We start from the raw sequence: 24754 nt of genomic DNA, 5'->3' as shown, positions 1-24754 counted from the left end.
TGCAAAATCTCCCTGGGGTGTTAATCCCATGCCAGAAATGGGAATAAATGTGGCATACTGTGACTTGTACCACTGTCTGATACAGATCAACCAGGGTGTGTGTGTATGAAGTATACTCATTACAAACTAGTCAAGGAATGAGAACTATAAAGAGGAAACAAGCAGAAATTAACATTCTGGCAAATCTACAGACTAACGGGAAGGGGGGGGATTTACACAGTCCAATTATATTTTAGGGCAGTTTTGACTACATTCACTTACTTACTTACTTACAGTCGCCTTCCCATTCCTCTCCCCACAACAGACACCCTGTGGGGTGGGTGAGGCTGAGAGAGCCCTGATATTACTACTTGGTCAGAACAGCTTTATCAGTGCTGTGGCGAGCCCAAGGATGCCCAGCTGGTTGCATGTGAGGGAGCACAGAATCAAATCCAGTTTGCCAGATTATGAGTCTGCACTCCGAACCATTACACCAAGCTGGTAAACACATTTTGTATTTTTCTAGTGATAAAGTTCACTAGAGTTAAACCCAGGGAAAACAACATCCAAGTAGGATGATAATACCCAGAGTTACAGCTCACCTCCAAAACCAGAGATCAGCTCCCCTGGAGAAAATGGATGCTTTGGAGGGTGGCATTGAACCCCAATGAGGTCTCTGTCCTCTCCAGGAACTATCCAAAAATTCCAGGATTTTTCCAACTTGGATCCGGCAACCCTAACTCTCATTCCCCACTGGTGGCCAGGGGGGACCTGGCAACCCTAGTTATAACTGCCATGTGGACCTTTTGAAGAAGAATGTGCAAGGTAAAAGTCAATCATTTCTACCTATAAATTGTGCAATTGACTGTACAAGAGATTGCTGCACCCATGATTTATGGTGAAGACAGTGTGTCTGCTCTTCTGTGCATCTGAGGAAGTCCACATGCTATGTGTTGCTTACATCCACATGCCTGCAGAAAATGCTGCAATGACCAGCCCAGTGAAGCCTGAGAAGCGCTCCTGTCATGAGCCTGTTGAAGGAAACTCGCTCCTGTTTCAATAACAGCTATCTGTCATCTTCCCATTCCTCAACAACAAACACTGTGCAAACTCAATTTGCAGTGCAATGCATGCATATAAAATCTCAGGGGAAAAATCCTCAACACATTCATGCAACTGGAAAAGTACCAGGTAGATTTTAATAGCTAACTGTTTCAAGACTGCAGAACTTTGAAATCCCCAAAGGCCAAGGGGAGCCTGCTTCACTGATCTCAATCCCTTCTCCTGCTTGTTTCAGGCTCTGCAGAGCTTCAAGTGCTTATTTACTTATTATGTTTCTCCTTTCATCCACAGTTCTTTAGGACAATTACATTAAACTACTATTTGTCATAATAGTAGTAAAATATGATAAGTCAACACCAGCATCTCCTGTCCTCCTTAGCTCCCCACCCACCAGGTCCAGTGGGGACATAGATGCACCTTGTAAAGATCCTCACACCAGGCTGGTGAAGGAGAGTAATGGGGCAGAAATGCCAAAAAGCTTGTGGTCCCACTTCCTCTCTGTATTGGCTGAGGTTTGTGGTCTCAGTGTCGATTGGCTGAGGCTTGTGATCTCACTTCCTGTCTCAGTGTTGATTGGATAATGCTTGTGAGCTCACTTCCTCTCTCAGAGTTCATTGGCTGAGGCTTGCAATATCACCTCCTGCCTCGGTGTTGATTGGCTGAGGCTTCCAGTCTCACTTCCTGTTCATTGGCTGAGGCTTGTGGTCTCACTTCCTGCTGCGGTGTTGATTGGCTGAGGAAGAGGGAGACCATTTAGGGATGCCCAATAGAGCCTAGAGCAGTGGTCCCCAACCTGCGGGCCACGGCCCGGTGCCGGGCCGCGAAGGCCATGGCGCCGGGCCGCAGCTCCCTCTCCCCGCCCCCCCACAGTAAAAAACTTCCCAGGCCGCAAGCTTGCGGCCCGGGAAGCTTCTTACTGCGGGAGGGCGGGGAGAGGGAATCAGGGCCGGCTGCGCCCGTGTGGGCGCGGCCTGATGTGCGGGCGCGGCCCACGAGTGTGGCCTGTTGCGTGGGTGCGGCCCGCGGTGCGGCCCGCGAGTGCGGCCTGATGCGTGGGCGCAGCCCGATGCGTGGGCGTGGCCCGCGGGCGCGGACGATGCGTGGGCGTGGCCCAGATGCCCTCGCCCAGATGCCCTGCCGGTTCCCAACCTCAGAAAGGTTGGGGACCACTGGCCTAGAGATCTCCCAGATTTACCCCAATGAACTCCTTCCTTTACCTAAACACTGCTGTCCTAAGTCTCCACACCAAATCTCCAAGAATGCCACAGGTCTGGCTAGGGACTTCAAATGGTCTGAAGGAAGATGCTAGTGAAATGGACAGCTGACCCAGCCCAGAAAGTACAGAACAGCCCGCACCTCCCTCTGTCTGAGGCTAAGGCAAGGCACTTCAGCCAAGCTGGGCCCTGGTACCTGATAGCTCACATCTAGGGTCCTACAGTATTGAACAGAGTCAAACTAGTAATTAATGACAAGGTTTTAAAATGGGATATGTTCACAATAGTTTACACCCATCAACAGATATGTAACTGTGAGATTATATATTTTTAATCAGTTGAAATTTCCAGGCTGTTTTCAAGGCATTCCAACAGGAAGTAATTTATAGCAGTAATGGCGGATGGTTTAATATACTCACATGAAATGTTGTTTTGTCGTTGCTATATATTTTTAAACCAAGCATCCTTGTTCACAAGATACAAATACTTCCACTAAATATAGTTTTTTAAAACAGGAAAATATTTGACAAATTAAACAACAACAACAACAACAAAATTGGTTCTTTCCCTTCAAAAAGAGGTACATGGTGGTCCACGCAGTTCTGATCACCAATGTTTCCCATGAGTGGATTTATCAAGATTTTTATTAGTACATACTTACAATGATCATGCTCAGGAGATTACAAACCCCTGCCCTTTAGTAGCCACACATGCACATGTGCTTAAATGAAAGAAGTAGAAATTATTTATTTTTCCATTTTTAAAGCCCTCCAAATCTAAACCATTACCACTCCTAAAACAAAATAACAGAATGTAGCCCCACCTTTGAGATAAGAACAAAGAATCAGTATCTTTTAGAGATGACACACGTGCAGGGAACAAATTTCTGACAAGTTATTCCCTAAGAGAAACATACAACAAGGCACCTACACAGATATGTGAGGGCTCGGTTTTATCATTACTTCCTCTGAATCATGGGTAGTCAACCTGTGGTCCTCCAGATGTTCATGGACTACAATTCCCATGAGCCCCTGACAGCGGTTGCTGGCAGGGGCTCATGGGAATTGTAGTCCATGAACATCTGAAGGACTACAGGTTGACTACCCCTGCTCTGAATTACTGCAATAGCCAGAAAGGCACAGAGTGTATAGTAACCTAAAACGGAAAGACAATGGCTATGTAGATTAACAGCATGGACCCCTGCAAGGGATTGTAAATCTCTACATAAAATACCATTTACCACTGATCAACAGAAATCCGTCTCAGTGGAAAAACCACACACCTGCATACTTAAATCCTGTGTTTAGTTTGAGGTTTTATTGAACTTGGCGGAGGGGGGGATGGGGACATATTTACATCAGCATGACTGCCTCCTTGCTTTTAACAGAGGAAATTGCGTCTCACTGCTATTAGAAACTCTTCATGCATGGAGTGAGAAGAGGGAATGGAACATTATTTCCTAGAAAACATTATATAAAGTGAGTTTTACAAGACAACTATACACACAAGTTAACGATGCCCTCCAGTAACGCAGACTAGCAATGCTTTATGTTCAAGTTTTATAGCAATAGGTTGGCTGTACTAATTAATGCCTTGTGTTTCATTACTAATGTGGTTCACCAGCTTTAACAAGAAGACAAATACTATGGGGGAAATGCCTGAATCCTTCAAACCAGTCAGCTGAAAAGAGCCAGTCAGAGATCAAAGACCCAGGAAATTGGCAAAAAGCTGTTTGCCTTAAAGGGTTAGTACAGGATTAAACAGGGTTAATGCTGGGTGAGACCTGCACAGTTTGTGGCATTCTAAGCAGTGACCTGGAAATCTCAGCCTTGTCAGATCTCAGCAACAAAGCAGGGTCAACCCTGACTAGTATTTGGATGGGAGACCTCCAAGGGATACCAGGATCATGACACAGAGGTTGTTGTTGTTGTTGTTAGGTGCGAAGTCGTGTCCGTTATCATGCTCCCGAAAAGCCCCTTTCCCTTTAAGGCAGGTTTAAAAAAAAATACACATTGCAACGAATCTGCGTTGATTCGGTGCAACGGAGAGACCAATCTAGCTAGCAGGTGGCGTTTGAGCTGCCGTTTCATTGTTGCCACGCTCCCCCTGAGTGAAAAAAAAATACACGGCCATGATTTTCGGCCAAAAATAAAGGGAAAATAAAGGGAAAAATAAAGGGAAAATAAACCAGCAAACGGGGCTGTGTGGTGCTTGGTGACTTAAAACAGCTCTGGAGAGGGACTGCAGCCAGGGAAGCTTCGCTGCATAACGAAGGCTCGCCGGTGCGTTGATCTCCACTTGCTCCAAGAAAAAAAATGGCGATCGCTTTGCTGGAAGATCAGAGGAGTAAGCTGGGGGAGGGACTTTGCAGAAACCGCAACAATGGTAATGCACAGAACTTTTCCGCTAGTGTTGCAGATTGGTTGCAAGAGTGTAGCGCTTTCCGGATGGTGAATCCACTTTTTGGGATTTCCCTGAAAGCGCTACAATGAAGTGCTTTTTGCGGATCGGTTTCAGGAGTGTGGCAGATTGTCTACGACGTTGTGCATAACTGCATTTTTGTAGCGATTTCAATTTGCCAAACTCCTGCTACAAAGAATCTGTGCGGAATGGCCCCTAGTGTCCTTTGGAGAAACTCCATCCAAATACTATCCAGGGACGGCCCTGCTTAACTTCTGAGATCTGATGGGAATGAAATGATACCCGAGGAAGGAAAATCCATGGAAGAACATCACATCCTACACTGCTAAAAAAAGCAGGGAGGATCAGCATGAGAAATGAGGTTTCCCACTTGCAGTGGCCATGCTCTGCACTTCCTTCCTCTTCTTCTTTGTTGGCACTTGCTATTGTTTAAATCTATCAGAAATTTCTTTAAAATTGCTATCTATAGTGCTCAGCCATTGTAAATGTAAATGGATGTTTTGTCCATTACAAATATACTGAAGATGCTGATAAACAAAACATATCTACTCTGCAGCACAAGTACCCAAGCATATCTTAGCAATTTATACTCTGCATCAAATAAACAAAATATGTTGAACAAATTAGTCTCTAGGCCATTCAAGGAAGACACTCCACCCCATGACTACTTAACATTGACAAATTCTGCAGATCCTCTGGCATATTTCCTAGATCAGGGGTAGTCAACCTGTGGTCCTCCAGATGTCCATGGACTACAATTCCCATGAGCCCCTGCCAGCATTTGCTGGCAGGGGCTCATGGAAATTGTAGTCCATGAACATCTGGAGGACCGCAGGTTGACTACCCCTGTCCTAGATGACTGTCCACAACTATGTGTGCTCAAAAATGTCTTTTTAGAGGGGGTGGGGTGGATAAAGGGGGGAATCAGATGCCAGCAAATTATAAACTACACCTATGTAATCCAGTGGATGGTAAGAACTAGCGGAGTTTTCCCTCTTTTGCAGATGGATGGTAGAACTGGTTTGCCTTGACTCAGCTTCTTATCATGTAACGTATCACAGCAAACAAGTTTGCATGCTGGGTAACCTGGGTAAAACAGTGGAAGGCAAAACATTGTGTACATGGCACATTCATGCATCTCACCACTGGATGCTGCATGCATGTGTGACCAGCCCCAGAAGTGCCCTACCCCAACAAATGACAAACATGCGTATGAAACTCTGCAGAGAATGGGATGCCATGCAGAGCCATGGAAGAGAAACAGTTCCACCTGTGGCCAGTAGCTTGCTTCTCAAACACATCCCTATTATTAATGCCAAGCAGAGGTTCCAGTCTGCAGCCTCCGGTATTTGACTCTCAACTGCATGCCAAGAACAGATAACAGCAAACACTGAGAAACTGCTGTTGCATTGACCAAGGCAAGAATAAAAATAACTTACCACAACAGGCAGACTACAAAAAGATAACATTTGCTCCCAATTACAGAGTAAAATAAGAAGTCAACTGATGATTTGTTAGCTTATCCCATTTTGGCAGGGGTCAAAAGTTCACACTGCAGTTCCATAAAGCTTTTTCCCATCCTGCCAGTGGACTTTCCTGATGCCAGACTTGACTGCCCCATCTTGTATACTGTTCACTGAATTGCTGCACAAGGTACTGTACTACTGTTTCTTCATGTAATTGTTCACAATAATGTGGAGTAATTAAATGCCACTTTTTTGTGTATGTGAACCAGGCCTATCTAAGTCTTCAAAGGAGTTTGAAAAACAGAGATTAAAAATTGCTTTAGGATGGTCACAAGCAACTCAATCCAGATTTGTTAAAATTCTGTTTCCAAGTTTACTCTCTTAAAATAATGTTATAGGCATTTTTGCAGTGGTGAACCAAACTTCAAAAATACATCATAAAGCTCTTACACAGGAGAATAAACTTTCTTGCAAGACATGCCTGAAAGTTACAGTAATTTAAATTTTGCATAATTACTACTACAGACTATTTCTAGAGTGCTTTAAAGCTTAAGCACTGTACAATAGTTAAAACAAATCCTGCCTGAAGGCTTACCATCTAATGTAGACAGACAATAACAATGAGGGAGAACGATAAAAAGCCAGCCAGTTCGCTAATGGCCAAAAGGTAGTCAAAACAGCTCCTGTCTGTTAATCAAGAACACCTCCCAACAGCATATGACAAAAAGGAAGAGGAGGATAGGAGACTCCATGTTTCATGAATGCTACTCATTGGCTGCAATTTCTCATTTTATTTTGTGCATTGTAGTAAGACAGGGAAATTGTTTTAAATGCAGAGACCAGCCTCTACATCTTTTAGTGGAAGGCGAACTTCCCAATAGGTTTCACACTAGGAGAAAAAATCCACTTGCATAAACATCCCTTGACTAAGGGCTTTCAAACTATAAACACAGTAAATGTCAAGAGAATCTATACAGAAAAGATTGTCCATTTGGACTGGCTGAGAAATGTGTGCATTCTTTAGTGAGTTCCACAGTATGCGTGCTCAAGTTTCCAGTTTTAGATTCTGCAAGACTACGGAACGCACAAATAGTATTCCATTTGCAGCCAGCATATTCTGAGCACAAGATATCCTGTGATGTGCTGTTTTTCAGCAAGGCAAAATTAAAAGAAACCCTTAAGATTATTTTGAGTCTAAATAAACCCTTTATAAAGAGAAGTTTCAACACAGCATACATTACTCCAGACACAGAATGCCTTTCCTTTGTAAAGCCTTAATAAATCTGCAGCGTTTCAGTTTTTGAAACTTTAACTGGGTCAGGTTTTTTTGTAGATCTGATAATATGACTGGGGGGTGGGTGGGAAACTGTTTAGTTCAAATATAATAAAACAATTACCAGAGGTACTTGTAAGATTAACTTGGTCAACTTCACTAAAGAATGAAAGAAGCAGACTGAGATTAATCACAATGCTATGAGCCAGTGAACTGATAACAGGTTATAAGCTATTGCATCCATTATTATTTAATATTAATTATTGTATATAATCTTATGTATGTGTGTGTGAGAGAGAGAGAGAGGGAGGGAGGGAAGGAGAGGGGGGGAGAGATTTAATTTTTAACTTGGAACCAAGAGCATTGGCCAGAAGATTACCCATTATATTGAAATGTAACTAAACAAATAAAGCATATTATAATGCCAGTCATAAAATGCATTAACAGGATTAGTAAACGTTTATGTGGAGTTGCCTTCTAAACAACAAGGGTGGGTAAGTGCCATAAGAAGGAAGAATCCCTTACTCCTGCATTTACTATGGGTTTAATGTCATTGTTTCATCCCAGTGCAATTGACCAAACAGGCCACACCACCACCTACCCAAGGGCATTCTTAATTTCACCAAATTTGACAGCACTTGACCAAAGTAGTTTGGCAACTGACAATATTTGACTGGCCAGCATTGATCAGTATTCCAGCCCCACTTAATAATCTGAGACTCCAGTGTGTATGGAATTAGGTTTGCCAGATCAACATTTCTAAAATAGGGCATACCCATGAAGCTTCATTTTCTGTTTTGTAGAGCTGACTTTCCCCCTTTGTGTATGTGAGAGAAGAGAACTTACATTGTGACATACCCTACAGCATAAAGAGATAATTCCTTCAAGCAAGTGTTGATATAAATAGAAGTAATAAGAACAGATTTCTGGCTCCCCGACTCACATATTTCAGGATAAGTGGCTATATAACTTACAATCAGTAGCAAAATTTGCATAAAATCTGACTGAGTCAGAGCAGTAACAAGGCACTTGCCTCAGGCACACAAAGCTGAAGGGCACAGGAAAATATATATATATAATGTGCATCTATTATCCTAAACCACCATACCAGGCCACATTTCTAAAAATTCAAACGGAACCAACCAAGCAGGAACAGCTGGACCATTAATTCAAAAGGGGCAGTGGCTGCCTTCATAGTGAAAGTAAAGCCTTACTGAACTGACTACCAGTCCTGGGTTTGCAGGTTGTCCTCCAGAGACTGTGTGGTGTAGGTAGGGGTTTAGAGTGGCAGACTCTTTTCTGGAGAACCCCCTCCTCTAGAATGAAGTCCGCTGGGTGACCTTAGGACAGTCAGTTTTCTCAGGACTATCTTGGCTCTACCTACCTCACAAGATGACCATTGTGAGGAAAGGAAGGGAAGGTTAGCCACTTTGAGATTCTCTAGGGTCGGGAACAGCACAGTATAAAAACCAACTCTTCTTCCGTCTAGTCTGCTTGTATTTCTGGACCTCAGCCAAATTCTCCCCTACAGCTATAGGGTGTTTCTCCCATTTTTCTTATAGATACAAGCACTTTGCTGGACCAAATAAATCAATCAATCCCATAGCTGGCTAATGCAAAACAATAAAAGAGGGTGAGACATAAGGAAAAATTTGCAGGCTTGCTCAATGGATTCTTAGGGAATTTATTGACCAATCAGAGACTCACAATAGTAGCAGAACCTGCTGCCCAGTCTCCCCTTGTAGCAGTGGGAAGGAAGTGAAGGCTAAGTCAATGGGTGTGGTTTTGCTTTGCTATTAAGTCATGGCTTTGGCTTTCTTTTTCCAAAAAAACCCCCAATATTTTACATTTCTCTTGTGCACACAGTGCAATCGGATTTCTTTTCATGCATTCCTTTTGCTTCTTGGCATGGATGCCCTACCTTTATTTATTTGTTTGTTTGTTTTATATGTATTGACATTCAAACCCCATAAAACCCCAATACGTAAACCCATAATGGCAGCAAAAAATCTAGCACAACAATCTACAGTTAGAATTTTTTGCTGCTAAGCATCATGTGAGTTTGTGGCACAGTAGGACTATAAGTTTGTTACCTGCCTATGTGATGGTAGGCTTCTTTAAACAGATATAAACGTAGGCAAAGTATTCAAAACATTACACAATTTGCAAAGCTTTTTTTTAAAAGGAAACTTACTTCTCTGGTTGGAATAATGCTGGAAGAATGTGTAGGATCCTTGCAGTGCATTGTTGTAAACAGTTACTTCAGTCAAAATCCATTGGTTTAGGGGATTATATCAAATTAATTCTGCATAGGATTGCACTGGCAGATAGGATTCCCCCTGCATTGGACTCTTTTTGACTTTTCCAGCCAGTGATATGTTTATTTACTTGGAAGTAAACTAAGTAGAACAGATTTTGTTCCCAAGTCAGCATACATCGAATTGCAATCTGTGCAGCTTTTAAACATTAACAATGCTTGTTACTCTTAGGTACATAAAGGAAATTAAATACAAAACTGAGAGCTAAGTCTAATTGGGTACTATTACCAAGTAGTTGGAGGGCTGGTTGGGGATAGAAGTGATTGGAAGGGATGGTGGAGACCACCTCATTTTTCCATTATAAGTCATCAAGTATGACAGTACAAAAAAAGATAGATTCAAGTGAGTAGGGTTAGTCTGAAGCAGCACAACAAAACAAAATCAGAGTCCAGTAGCACCTTTAAGACCAACAAAGATTTATTCATATAAAGATCTTAAAAATACAAAACAACAACAACCAACCAGGTAAGAGACTCTCCTTAGTTTTATCGTCATGTTATCTGTTAAGAAGCTAATTACTGTGCTTGTATGTTTTTAGCACGGGGGTCACCAACCCCCAGTCCGCGGCCCAGAAGGTCATGGTACCGGGCCACCGGCAGCCACGCCTGCCTCCTCCCCCCCAGCAAGAAGCTCACCAGGCCGCTTCTTGCTTGCGGCCTGGCGAGCTTCTCGCTGTGAGAAGGGGGAGAAGAGGTAGGTGTGACCGGCGGCATGCTGGCGACGCGAACATGCATGCACGTTAGCACCCCCTGCTGCACAAACGTGCATGCATTGCAACTGCGCATGCGTGTTTGCGCGCAGCTGCAGCACATGCGCAGCGCCCGGGCCGCCGGCTCTCCCCCACCCCCAGAGGCGGTCCTCAACCACAAAAAGGTTGGGGACCGCTGTTTTAGCATACAAAAGACAAGGATGGAGACAAAATCAGGGTCAATTTGCTCTGCCTCTGCCCACAATTTATTTTCAGTTTTGTAGTCCCACTGGGCACTAGCCATCACTGCAACTAGGCACTGCTAATTTGAAACTTTGCGTGGTATCATATAGGCTCATGTTTCCAAGCTGCTGGCTGCTGCACTCTGTCTGAGCACAAGGGTGGTTGCTTCGCGGCATTAGACGAAATATGAAAGAGAAACAGGTAAGATCCTACACGTCATCATTGCTAGTGGCTAATGTTCATTCCTGGCAAATAGATGGGGAAGAAATGGAGGTAATGACAGATTTTATTTTCCTGGGCTCCAAGATCACTGCAGATGGGGACTGCAGCAAAGAAATCAAAAGACACCTGCTCCTGGGGAAGAAAGCTATGGCAAATGGGCTAGACTCGGCACTGATAAAGCTGCTCTGACTGAGCAGTGATATCAGGGCTCTCTCAGCCTCACCCACCTCACAGGGTGTCTGTTGTGGGGAGAGGAAAGGGAAGGCGACTATAAGCTGCTTTGAGCCTCCTTCGCGTAGAGAAAAGTGGTGTATAAGAACCAACTCTTCTTCTTCTTCTTCAAATCTAGACAGCATCCTAAAAAGCAGAGACATCACCCTGCCCACAAAAGTGTGTCTGGCAAAGGCTATGTTCTTCCCAGTTGCAATTTATGGCTGTGAAGGTTAGACCATAAGGAAGGCCAAGCATCAAAGAATTGAGGCTTTTGAACTCTGGTGCTGGAGAAGACTCTTGCGAGTTCCTTGGACTGCAAAGTAGTCAGTCCTAGAGGAGATCTGCCTTGACTGCTCTTTAAAAGGCCAGATCCTGAAGATAAAACTCAGATACTTCAGCCACTTCATGAGAAGGAAGGACTCCCAGGAGAAGAGCCTAATGCTGGGAGCGATTGAGGGATAAAGAAGAAGAGGACGACAGAGAATAAGGTGGTTGGCTGGAGTCATTGAAGCAGTTACTTAAATGGACTCTGGGGAATGGACAGGAAGGCCTGGAGGATCATTGTCCATGGGGTCGCGATGGGTCAGACACAACTTCACAACTAATAACATAACAACCATGTTCATAAGCTTGGTTGTCTTAATAAATAAAAAGATATTTATTTTCAATGTTAAAGGTAAAGGTATCCCCTGTGCAAGCACCGAGTCATGTCTGACCCTTGGGGTGACGCCCTCTAGCGTTTTCATGGCAGACTCAATACGGGGTGGTTTGCCAGTGCCTTCCCCAGTCATTACCGTTTACGCCCCAGCAGCAAGCTGGGTACTCATTTTACCGACCTCGGAAGGATGGAAGGCTGAGTCAACCTTGAGCCGGCTGCTGAGATTGAACTCCCAGCCCCATGGGCAAAGCTTTCAGACGGCTGCCTTACCAGTCTGCGCCACAAGGGGCTCTTCATTTTCAATGTTAATGTCATTGAAAATACAAAAATCCAATTGGAAAAAATGGTCATACTTGATGTAGTTTAATTTTGTATTTTTTTTAACAATAGGAAGTACTATTATATTTGTTGACTGCCATTCCCAATCTGGCAGTTTACATCAGGCTTCTAATAAAACACAATACCAACCAATCCTAATCCATTCAACATTCTTCCCTCCTGCCGAACTCAAAGGGACCCACCAACTCCATGCCACAGGGGAGGGGTGTTCAGAGGAGGAACCCAACGGATGTTCTTCATCACCCAAATGCCTGGTGGAAGAGTTCCATATTGCAGGCCCTGTGGAACTGTGATAGCTCCGACAGGGCCATTAGCTCTTCCAGGAGCTTATTCCACCAGGCAGGGCTAGGACCAAGATGGCCCTGGCCCTGGTCAAGGCCAGGCATACTTTTTGTGGGTCGGGGATCACCAATCTATTCAGATTCACAAAGCTTATGAATTACTTAGCACTGTCAACTCCGGGAAATTCCTGGAGATTTTGAGACTGGCGCTTGGGGAAGGGAGGGTATCTGAAGGGGGTGGACTCCAGTAGGGTATAATACCACTGAGTCAATTCTCCAAAGCAGCCACTTTCTACAAGGGAACTGATCTCTGTCCTCCAGATACCAATTGTAATTCCAGGAGATTTCCAGGCCCCACTTAGATCAGTATACAGTTGTGTCAAATTGTGTTGTTATTATACCTGTTGTTTATGTATCTAGCTTTTAATAAAACTCCAATGAAAGCATAGGAGGACACAATTTTATATTCTTTCCTCAGTTGCAAAATTATGGCTCAGGGATGAGTGATCACTAAGGCTCCAGAGTGCAGCTTAGCTGCTATATTACAGCCTAAAATTTTATTTATATGCTTCATTTAAACCCTGACTTTCTCCCCAATGAGGACCTGAATCAGCTTATATCATTCTCCACTTCTTCACCCACCATGTAACGACGGCAGAGCAAGGATTCGAATCTGGATCCCCCAGATCTTAGTCTGACACTCTAATTCAAGTGTACTCACATCACAGCTCACAAAGAGCCATATTCACAGTTGCCATCAACCCCAAAAAACAGTCTTACTTCTATGCCTGTCCTGCAACTCAAAGGCCGATTCCACACCAACGGCACCACTCCAGGGTGCTGCCTGTGAATCGCTGCAGAGCTGCATGCTCTGCAGCTTTCTGTGTCCCCATGCAGGACACATTTCAGTGCCAGATCAGCACCTTTTCTGCCACTGTAATGTATCTCCCAGGTGATGCAGCTGCGGCAGTCAGGTTCTGCTGCAGGGGGTGGGGATAAAAGTTCTGGTCTGCCCCATAGTGCCACGAAGTGCTGAGAAGCTGACCAGGGCATTTTATGTCCCCTCCCAGCCTCCATAGGGCTCTTCCTGTCCACATGGGTCTGCCACGAGTCAGACCCTGTTGGCCCACGCAGCGCAAAAAGGGAACACTGATTCTCCCACATTCCCTTACCGCACACCAAATGACAGCCCGATTCAGGGCCCGGGTGGAACGGAGGAAACGTCATGTGGACCACGGGAATTATCCCCACGTCCATACTGAAGCTGCCCTGGCCTTTTCTGCCCATGAAGAATCACCCAAAGGAATACTTGCTCTTACATTTCAAGGTGTGAACAACTTGCCAGCCACCATTTGCTCTGGGCAAGGACCTTGCTCCCTTTCTTGAATCATGGGGCAGGCGTCACAATGGGGAATGAAACTCAAAAGAACCAGAGTTAAAATCTGAAAGAAACATGTGCCTCCCAAGCTACTAAATATCACCGCTCTAACCACTGCACCACACTGGACCTTATTCAACAAGAAGCTTTTCAGTTAATTAGTCCCTTAAATTCTACTAAGAATATCACTGGATCAGTGTGCAAGTGTATTCTTTCAAGAAACAACAACTCACAAACATATATATGATGGAAGCTATTAAGGAGTTGTGGAAAAGGGAACAATTAGATCCAACCCTCAAGATTCTATAGACTAGTGATCCCCAACCTGTGGGCCGCAGACCACATGTGGTCCTTCGACTAATTGGAGGTGGGCCCCGAAGGACGCCTTCTCCCCCCCCTGGCCCTTTACTCTATCCCCCCCAGCCCTTTACAACACACTTCATTGTTGTGGCGTGTCTGTATCTTATTTTGAAGGGATGTTTAAACATTACCATAGCGATCAGAGAGCATTAGGACAGTGGTTGAGAGTAGAGGAGTAAACTACCCCCCCACCGGGCCTCAGTAAAAGGCGTTGAGTGGTCCCCGGTGAGTGGTCCCCGGCGTTGAGTGGTCCCTGGTGATAAAAAGGTTGGGGACCACTGGATTCAAGCTAGTTAATATCTGCTTTCTCCCACTTTTTCCCTTTAACCAAAACCTTGATCACTTATTACAAGGAATGCAGGTACATCTGTTTATAATAGCCAGTCTGCCACATTCACTCTGCACCTGAAACCAGAGACCAATACTTGAATAAATGTGAGGTTCATGTTTCACATTCAGTTATTATTATTACTAAATTTATTTTCTGCCCTATCTTGTTAGACTCAGGGCGGATTACAGAGCTTACACTTGTAACATAAGAACTACCCAATACACAAACACACACACACACACACACATAATCAAGTGTACATTCTACATAAATTGTATGTGCATTAATGGTTACAGGGCTCAAATCTCAGCTGCTCTCAGCAGTCATGCAGCGTGCCTGGTCCTCATCTGGCCTTTGGCATCTTTTTCTTTTGAATTGTTCATTTATTCTTCCCCAACCAACCAAAAACCTCCCTGCATGGCGAATGGCATACATTTCCTGCTTTCATACTTGCCGTGTGCTGTTCAATTTACTAGATCCAGTGATCTACATCCACTGTGAAAAGGAATGAGTGGATTGTTGTTGCATCCCCAATAAAGCTGGTTAAAATCATATTGCTGGGGTCAAATATGTTTAATCAATGCAATTGTGTTGTTCTCAGACATCAAGGATCAAAAGAGTTAAAAGAGTTTTGTTGTGACATAGACATTCGTAAAAGGTCTAAATAGCTGGGAGCTTCCCATGGATCAGTTATAAAACACAGACACACGATAGTATAGCTGTTTCCAAACCATGCTCTCAGGACACTGCTGGAAAATGAAAACATTAGAATTTTTTTAAAAGGAGGCAGGAAAAACAAAACATAATTTTTGTGACTCCCAGGCATCTTCATGTCCAGGTCAGTGAACATCTAATATTAGCTTAACACCAGTTTCAAGTGGAGAGAAATACACATGGTTATACCACAGAAACAATTGTCAATGTCTAGTATGCGTATAGAGGTAGCACTTTTTAAAAAGTCCTCCAGACTCTGAGTGGGGTTGGTCTTTCAAGATTTGTGCCCAGATATTTTAGTGCTGCACCAAAAATAATCTTACCGCACAAAAAAATTGAAACAACAGAACTAGAACACATGAAGCTATGGACCAACATCATACATTGGGTTCTATTAAAACTCCCTCTTGACCAGCAGCTATATGAGTAAGAATAAAAGGAAAATGAGAGATGTTACTCCAATTTTATTCAAAGAGAAATTCAAAACAAATTTAGAGGTTCCTCTACAGGATTGGAAGATCCAAGAGAAGCCAAAAGAGCTGCTTGCTAAGATTACTTCTCAAGAGGTTCTGTACATTAATATTGTTTATAACAATTTATCCACATTTGGAAGGTCATGATGAATTTAGAGCATCAATCCAATTATGGAACAACAATTCTTGATGCAAAACAAGGCTGAAAATAGCAGCAGCTAAAAGACATGAAAACACTTGAATTTAGTTGGCTTTCATGCTTCCCCACGCCAAATCAGAAAAAAAAAACACATAAAAAAGAAGTATATGCATCCGTGGGGTAGTGTTGAAGAAAAATTAGATTTCCATGGTAACAAGCTACAGACTAGGTAACAAAAGCCTGTTAGTAGCTGTGAAGCAGTTGCCAGCAGAAATTTTAGAATCAGATGGCTGTAAACATGATCTTATCATCATCTGGGAGAACAACAGGTATATATATACTCAAGGGACTCCAGAACGCCTTGAGCATAAAAAGGGTCTGAAACAATCTGTAATAATTTGAACTGAACTAAACCTATATTAACGTAATGACACCAAGGAAGGATTGTGTTTTCCAGAAGAGCTGTAGGATACTGCTGCCCAATATAATACTTTCCCAATTATCAAAGTACACTAGGAATTTCCAAGATGGAGGGACTCCACAACTAAAAGAGACAAGGAGGACAGCCTGTCATTTAACCACAATACAGTCCTAAACAAAGAGTGATACTCTTAGTTATGCTCAGAAGATGTCCACGGAAGACAATGGGCTTGTTGTTGTTGTTAGATGCGAAGTCGTGTCCGACCCATCACGACCCCATGGACAATGGTCCTCCAGGCCTTCCTGTCCTCTACCATTTCTCAAAGTCCATTTAAGTTTGCACAATGGGCTTAGAAGGGTGCAACTCTGTTTAACTGCACTGTAGCTTGGTTATGCCACTTTATCCATAAAGATACTAACGAGAGAGGGATGGGATCATCTACCCAAATGATAATCCATTAATGCCTTAATTACTTAATCCAATGATACTCAAAGGATGAATCTATATGTCATGGATATATAACCATGTATGGATATGTAACCATGCCTGTATTGGATTCTGTTCACACAGAGGAATTTTCTTGTCCTGGTCAGAGGATAAAACAGGTTATATTCCAAACAAAGAAAACCACTAGTTGGTTCTTATTAAAATGCCTGTGAACTAATGTCTTTACCTGTACCTATTTACTTCCTGTGCCAATCTATTAAAGGTGTATAATACACTGGAGACTTAACCAACACAGGATGTCCATGTTTCAGGAGAAATTTCACAAAATCACAGGTTTGAGTACCTACAAGGCTACACATGTCAGTATGTAAGGGTGATGCCCATGGACCCAACAAGAGAGCTATGCATGATACATCAAAGCCATACAACTCACAATACTCCCTTGAGTTAACAAATTCCCAGGTGTTGTTTTTTATTACTGTACATGTAATGTATCACAACAAGTAGATACCTACTAACTTTGTGGAATGAATACTAACACATAAGGAAAGACCATTTTAAATGCCAAAACATGCCCAGAAAGGTTAAGCAAGTTGTTATTTAACCAAGCAGAAAGCTAAAATTGTTATAAATGTTGAAACAAAGTTTTTTGATTGCATAAATTGTATAATAGTAAGTCTTTATTCCCTCTTAGACACTCCTAAAGTAGGATAACTGTGGCATAACGGCATCCAATTCAATGTTTTAGTACACACAGTAATAAGCAAAGATTACTGTCCTAATTCACTTCCATCTTCTTGAACAAATGGTTATCAAATGAGCTTATGACCCTTATCAAGACCTACAAGTGTTTGCATACAGATCTTCAACAGAAAGAAACTAGTTTACTCCTAGCACATTGATGAACGCTTTCCTGTTCTACGCATCAAGTATGACTCCTGAACATTTTCCAATACCAACGCTAGCTTACTTACTAGGTGAAGCATCAGGAAATCAAACTCAGAAGACTGCCAGGAACATCAACAATCTCATCCAAAATTTCAGCCTTACCTGTTTGAATAAGAACTTGTCTTCTGCATTAATCTTAAGAGAAATGGCCAGGTGGATGGCAGACAACACCACCCCACTGATGACTGTGGCCCTCATCCTGACGGGCAACAAGGTGTAGATACTGTAGATAAAAAAGATGGTCCACCAGATGCCCTCCGAGGCACTCCTGGGCTGCATCAGCAAGCAGCCCACTACTTGCACGGCCAGCACCACCAAAATGACAGAGTAGCACATGAGCCACATGTGGTCCTGGTGGAAATCGTTCCGGTTGCAGATGGCTCCCAGGGCCACCATCACCAAGATAGCCAGGGACAGCACCACCACATAGGGCACTTGGTAGTGGCCGTGGACAGTGTGGAAAAGCAGCATGACCAGACACACTAAGACCAACACAGCCATCAACATGGTCAGACTGCTTTGGTTGAGCCGGAAAAAATACCGCTGGTAGAGGTGCTCTAGCTTCTCCGACTGGAACTTCTTGGATCGGAAGATCTGCAGGAGGCTGCCACAGCAGCTGCCCATGGAGAAGCCTTCAGAGCTCCCTTCATCATCCAACTGCTCTTCTTCCTCCTCCAGCTCATCAATCTTGGCCTTGATCCGCTTCTCCTCCAGCCCCAGCTCCACAGAACGTGGGCGTACCTCCCCGTGCTCCCCACCATAGCGCCTGGGGCTTCTGGAAAGCGAGGGATCCCCTGCACAGCGGGAGCGCTGGCTCTGGTCCCCCCCATGATCCTGCCAGGCAGACTTGGACCTGAAGCTCGTCATCCTGCAGCCACTTACCCCCCTGTTCCTGCTGCTTGGTGGCTCATAGTCCTCCTCACTTCGCCACCTGCTTGCCATACGGGAAGACTTCTTGATAGAGGCCCTGGTAGGAAGAGGGTAGGAATAGCCATTGGCTCGAGATACAGCCTCCCCCCAGGCAGACCGGTGCGGCTCTGCACCTCCGCCTCTGGGTGCAGCAGGGGCTCCAAACCCCGGAGGGCTCACGCTGTTGGAGCGGGACATACCCTGCAGAGGCACAGGAGGGGGAGGAAACAGAGGACAAGCTACAAAAGCAGCAAGAGGGAGAGACTCAGTCATGAGAATTCCTGCTCATGGCCAGGAGCAGCCTGACCCTCCCAGCCACATCTCATGCCCTACAAGGAAGAGACACACGGAACTTCCAAAACTTCTGCCAAAGCGGTCCTGACAGAGCCCAAATAAAGTTCCAAGGGACAGGCAAAGCAAAGCCCTTTGATGCTGGCTGGCAGATCAGTCCTCCGGTTTCCCTCTTCTCCAGGGGCTGGCCAGCAGAGACACTCTGTCCCCAGGATGCAGATCGTCACACGCCGGGCCAGAGCAACTCAGAAACGTGAGGATTCCCCTGCTGTCACTGTTGTCCCCTGGGCTTTGGTCATTCCCTTGCGCATCAGTCACACAGAGCCACAGCCCGGCTGGCACGCAGAGGGCAAACACTGCGGGAGGAGAAGGCACCTGGGTCCCCCGCCCCCTTCCTTCGGCATCTGGCCGCAAAGTCGCACCGTCCAGTCGAGGCGGAACTTGGCGGGGTCTCGAAGCAGAAGCCACCTGGAGCCGGCCGGCCTCCCGTTCCCTGCCGGCGCTCAGGGGACTCTTCGGGCCGCCCAAGGCTGGCCGGCGAGGAAAGGACTGGAGAGGCGGCACGTCGCGGCGCCTCAGCCCGCTCGCCACGCAGAGGAGCACACACTCGGCATGCCGCGCTTGCCACCGGGGGCATCTCCGGGGGACGGGTCATCTGCACAGCTGCTGCCGAGGGCCGCCCCCGCGCCGGGGCCGGAGCCGCTGGGAAGCCGCCGGGCTCATCCTTGCCCCCCCTCCGCGCCCCCGGCTCCTATTCCAGGAAGGTGCCCGGCAGACGGGGCTGCGCGGCAGAGCGAGGGGTGGCGGGCGGGGCCCCCCTGGGGGCTTCTCGAGCCCGCTGCAGCCTCCTGGACCGGCCGCCGCGGAGGGGAGGCTCGCGCCTCAGAGCGGAGCCCAGCGTGGCCGAGGCATCTTCGCGCGAGCCAGAGGGGTGGGCTTGCTGAGGCTGCCGGGACAGCAAGCGCCGCTTTGCCCTTGGGATGGCAACCGCGGCGGGGAGGGGGAGGGGGCTGGACCCTTCGAATAGGAGCAGCAACACTAATCGTCTGTGAGGCCCGTCCCTCCACGCCTCTGTCCGCAGGGAGCCGAGCCGCGCGGGAGGGAAGAGCCCGGGGGCGAGGCGGCGAGGCGAGGCGCGTTCCCCGCTGCAGGCGCTCCGGTTCAGCCGCCCGCTCCTGCAGCCGCGCGAAGGCCAGGCGCGGCGGGCGCTGTCTGGGATGCCGCCGCGGGGTCGCCCATCCGCAGCCGCGGTCTGCGGGAAAACACAGGGAAGGCGCGCCGCCGCGTTCCCTCCCCTGGCCGCCAAGCCCGCCGGACTGCCGCCTGCGCGGGGAGACCAGGGGCGGGCAGGGCTCGCCGAGGCGGCTGCGTCTCCGCACGCTCCTCTAGCGCGGCTCTGGGCAGCCCGCACCTTTCAAACCAGCCTTTGTACGGCCCCTCTTCAAGCAAAGCTACTGATCGGCCTGGCCCCGCCCTGCGCCAGGAGCGATTGGTCCTTTCGCCGCTGCCGCTCTCTGCCATTGGACGGGCCCGCTCCCCGACCCGAGAAATCGGCTGCTCGCCCAATGGAGGGTCCCGGCTGGGGAGAAGGAGGCGGTGACGGTGGAAGCCGCGGCCGCAGCCGGCATCTGTCTCCCTCCTGGCCCAAAATTGCTTACAGGACTTTTAACTCGTTCCGGCGTCTGACGCCCGTAGAGCTTATCGGGCCAGGAGGCCAGTGGTCACTTGTCTCTCTCAGCTTTCCGGGGGGGGGGGAGTAAAAGGCGGATCTGCACGGATCCTCATGGATCTGCCACTTTTTGAAACTAAACTCGAACAAATCTTATATCAAATCGCATGTGGAAGACAGGACTATAGATTGGACCACCCAAAAAGAAATGGATCCATAATTCTAGGGCACTACAGCAGCCCCAAAACGTGGATTCGAGGCACGAATCCTCATGAATTCACATGATTTTTTTTACACTGAAATGAAATAAAACCACCTACATATTGTAAGAGCCTCTTGTGGCGCAGAGTGGTAAGACAGCCGCCTTAAAGCTTTGCCCATGAGGCTGGGAGTTCAATCCCAGCAGCCGGCTCAAGGTTGACTCAGCCTTTCATCCTTCCGAGGTCGGTAAAATGAGTACCCAGCTTGCTGCTGGGGGGTAAACGGTCATGACTGGGGAAGGCACTGGCAAACCACCCCGTATTGAGTCTGCCATGAAAACGCTGGAGGGCGTCACCCCAAGGGTCAGACATGACTCCGTGCTTGCACAGGGGATACCTTTACCTTTACATGTTGTAATGTATACCGTGTCTTAGACTAGAGGCATGCATCCACAGCATCATGGGGCCACAGTGGTGCACAAACGTGGTTGAAATACAGGGATCCTCATGATTTTTGGCATTAGACATCCCAAACGCACCATCAAATCACCTATTATATCAATAGCCACAGCATACGTCACAAAAATCACAGATCCACACCTGTGAGGCCATGCCACAGAGCAAAGATATGGTTCCAAGGCATGGCTCATCATGGATCCTCAGGGTTTTTGCATCTAGTTCCCCCAAAATCACCATCAAATCATATAGCATGCTCATGGCTACAGCTTCCAACAGAGAAATCATGGGTCCTGTTCTGTTTGTGGATCAGCCAAGGACCAAGCTCTAGTTCCAAGGCAGGATCCAAGCAGACATGTAATTGACCAATGTGCCACTAGATCCCATCTGCTGGATCCAATCAGTTTAAACCTGTAATGAACCAATAGCGTGCATTGGTGGGAAGATCCATTGTCTGTGTTCTGTATATAAACTGGGATTTTCTGGGGGTTAGTAGTCTTGTTGTCGGGATCACTAGCAACTTGTACCAAACTGAGATCACAATTTAAAAAGCTGTTTGTATACCCTGTGTCCTGGCTTCCTCCAAACCCATGGATCTAACAGACACCACTACAGAGCAAAAACATAATTTCAAAGCACAGATCCTCACGGATCCTTGGGAGTTTGGTTTCGGGTCACCCCAAACCCACAAAAATCAACAGAAACAACGTTTCAAAGTATTCCACTTTCCACTCTCCATAGGAGTCTCAAAATGTCTTTTGATCACCTACCCTTCCTCTCCTCACATCAGACAGAACAGACAGGTGGTGCTGAGAGAGCTCTTAGAGAACTGTGACCCAGCTGGCTGCGTGTGAAGGAGAGGAGAATCAAACCACTGCATCAAGCTGACTTTCCTGAAGAAATCACAAGCAGTTCAAATTTTTGTTGTGTTTCTAACAGAGTATTCTTTCCCAAACAAATGGCCTTTCCTAGTCTCAACAGCACACTCTATGTACTATAAACATCAAGCACTGTAGTGCTCATTTTTCATCATGTGGTAGGTTAAGGTTATACTATAAAAACTGCAAGGTACAGAAGGTCATTATGAACATTTTCTGTTGCCATTCAGCCTCTTCCTGAAAACAACAACGGTCTCTCTTTTGTTTGGAAATCCAAGGTATCAGGGAGATCAATCTTAATTTGTATGTTCTGCTAAGCAAATAACTTTGTAGATTCTCAACTCTAACTAAAAAACCTAATCAAAATGAAAAGCAGTAGTAATAATTGATGCTGTAGCCATAACACTGCATAAGAGGCTAGTTATAGGGTGGTTGCAGTCAGGGGCACCATAAGCCACTATGGGCCCCCCAACAAAGATTCCATCTGGGTTATACACATGACCTTGATTAAAACCAGATATAATTTAAATTAATCACTTGGCTTCCTGATACCATGAATAGAATACTTGTTCAGTAGATATGAAACAGTGGAGGAAAGGGGACTGAATTATTTAATAATATCTTTAACTTAATTTAGGAGATATATATATACAGATTGAAGTAGGATATGGTACAAAAAAATTGGAGCATAAACAGAAATACTCCCCAGCCAAGGATCCTAGCTAGCATACTACAAATTAAATACAGATAAAACACAAATTATCTGGGAATAAGCCCCCTTGGAAGCATCAATCCATCTCAGAAAGTATTAAAGTGGGAGAGAGGGACTTTGAAACATTATTACTGACCCAAGACAAAAAGCCAGCTCACACCAATGTAAACATACTTTATGGGAAAGGGAAATTGGAGTGAGATGAAAAGCCCATTAACCTCAAACCCAGAGAGTGGTGTTATTTTTTATGGTGGCACAAGAGTCCTTCAGGTTTTGCTACCACAGACTAACACAGCTACTACTCTAGAAGCTGTTTCTACTACTGTTGACCTTCACAACTACTTATTCAGTTTGTGCCAAGATTTCACTAGGGGTTAACCAAATAATTGTTTTTGACACAGGCTGAGCCCTGGAAGAAAAATACTTCTGGGCATGCACAGAATGCCTTCCCCCTCAGCAATGGTAAACCACAGCCTCCTTTCATCCCACAATCCTTAGTAATTCAGTGGCATTTAAAAATGCAGTGGAAGCAGTGGAATCACTGAATATTTTTTAAACACTCTGTAAAAGAATGTAACTGAGTGTGCTGGAGCTTTCATAAGAATAAAATGAGAAGCTGGCTGGATGAAATCTAAGTTCTGTCCAGTCCAAAATCTTATTTCTCACACTGCCCAGTTGGATGCTTCTGGGAATCCCACCAGCAGGGAATAAAGACAACATCTACTCCCTCATAGTTGCCCCCAACAACCTCTGAACACAGAGATTCTATTCTGGCACCATAACTAATGGCCATTGATAGATGGGTCTAATCCCCTATGAACGTTTTCTGAAAGTCTAGTCACATATTTAAATGATAGTAATTGTCCATTCATAGTATTTAATGCAGGGAAGCAGGGAAGGAACAAGCACGACTTTGATAGGTTCATGTGTTTAGCCCTGAATGCCCTGTTGGTCTGGAGCAGCAGCAGAATTGGTTTTTATACCACACTTTTCACTGCCTGAAGGAGTCTCAAAGCAGTCTACAATCACCTTCCCTCCTCTCCCCACAACAGGCACCTTGTGGCGTAGGTGAGGCTGAGAGAGGTTCTGACAGGGCTGCCCCATCAGAACAGCACTATCAGGGCTGTGACAAGCCCAAGGTCACCTAGCTAGCTGCATGTAGAGTAATGGGAAGTCAAATCCAGTTTGCCAGATTAGAGACCGCCACCCCTAACCATTATAACATGCTGTCTCTCAACAAAGTTTTATTCAACTTTCACTGTATCTGAACAAGTGTGCATGTACACAAAAACGTATACCTTGGATAAAACTTCCTTTGTCTTAAAGGTGCCACTAGACTCAAATTTTGTTCTGCTTTGATAGATCATTGGGAAATACTCAGTTGTTCATAGTATTTACAAACATCTGCTGTTCTACTCTTATGTACATTTCAACTTCCCTGACAGGATAAGGATGAGAAGGAATGATGCCAAAACTTTTGTGTGCGTGTGTGGAGGGTTTTTCCCCTTACTCCACTGTTGGCATGACAACATCTCAAGGTAGGCCAGTGTTTGCCACAGCCTCACCATAGTAAAGTGATGACTTTACATGGGTTCTCTGCCTTGGTTTCAGCACTGTTTGGAGTTCTCTTCCTGTTTCTGCACAGCACAGTGTAACATCTGTATACCTCCCAGGGTTATGCTGGCTTTTCCCCAATCTCTCAAATCTCTCAAACCTAAGCTTTGCTTCAATTTCAGTGAAAAATCATAGCGAAGCTTGGATAGCTGCTGTGTAGGTAGGTAAATTCAAAATTTCCCACCCACATGGCAGCCATTTCCCACATAGCAGCAATTTCCTCCCCACTTCCATCACAGGAGGGCTTAAATATTTTCCAAACAGCACTAGTATACCATCTATATGTGTGCTAGCTACTGAATTCCCCGATTTTATAAAAGTAGTTGGTCTCTATCCTCTTCAGTTGCTGAGACATAAGGAGAATGGCACATCACCATGGAAAAGGTTAGAGACTTACCTTTACAAATATTTAAGCTGGGATTTCAGAGAACCTGATA

The 24754-nt window shown here is 45.5% G+C and overlaps 1 protein-coding gene across 3 annotated transcripts in view; it reads right to left on the bottom strand.

Annotated features, from left to right (window-relative positions):
• The window catches only part of ADCY5 (adenylate cyclase 5), a 285163-nt gene extending 264946 nt beyond the window's left edge, over positions 1-20217 (bottom strand). For 2 of the 3 annotated variants that reach the window (XM_077320440.1, XM_077320441.1), the window contains exon 1: positions 17691-20216. In XM_077320440.1, coding sequence (XP_077176555.1) covers positions 17691-18770 — 1080 coding nt within the window. In that variant the 5' untranslated portion in view covers positions 18771-20216. Of the gene's footprint in view, positions 1-17690 lie in introns of all 3 variants that reach the window. The other variant, XM_077320443.1, reaches the window with a different exon arrangement.
• Between the last annotated feature and the right edge of the window lie 4537 nt (positions 20218-24754).

Source organism: Paroedura picta, chromosome 2 (assembly GCF_049243985.1).
Source record: "Paroedura picta isolate Pp20150507F chromosome 2, Ppicta_v3.0, whole genome shotgun sequence".
NCBI lineage: Eukaryota > Metazoa > Chordata > Lepidosauria > Squamata > Gekkonidae > Paroedura > Paroedura picta.
The sequence above is the reverse complement of the archived record's forward strand: the minus strand, read 5'-3'. Positions and strand labels throughout refer to the sequence as shown.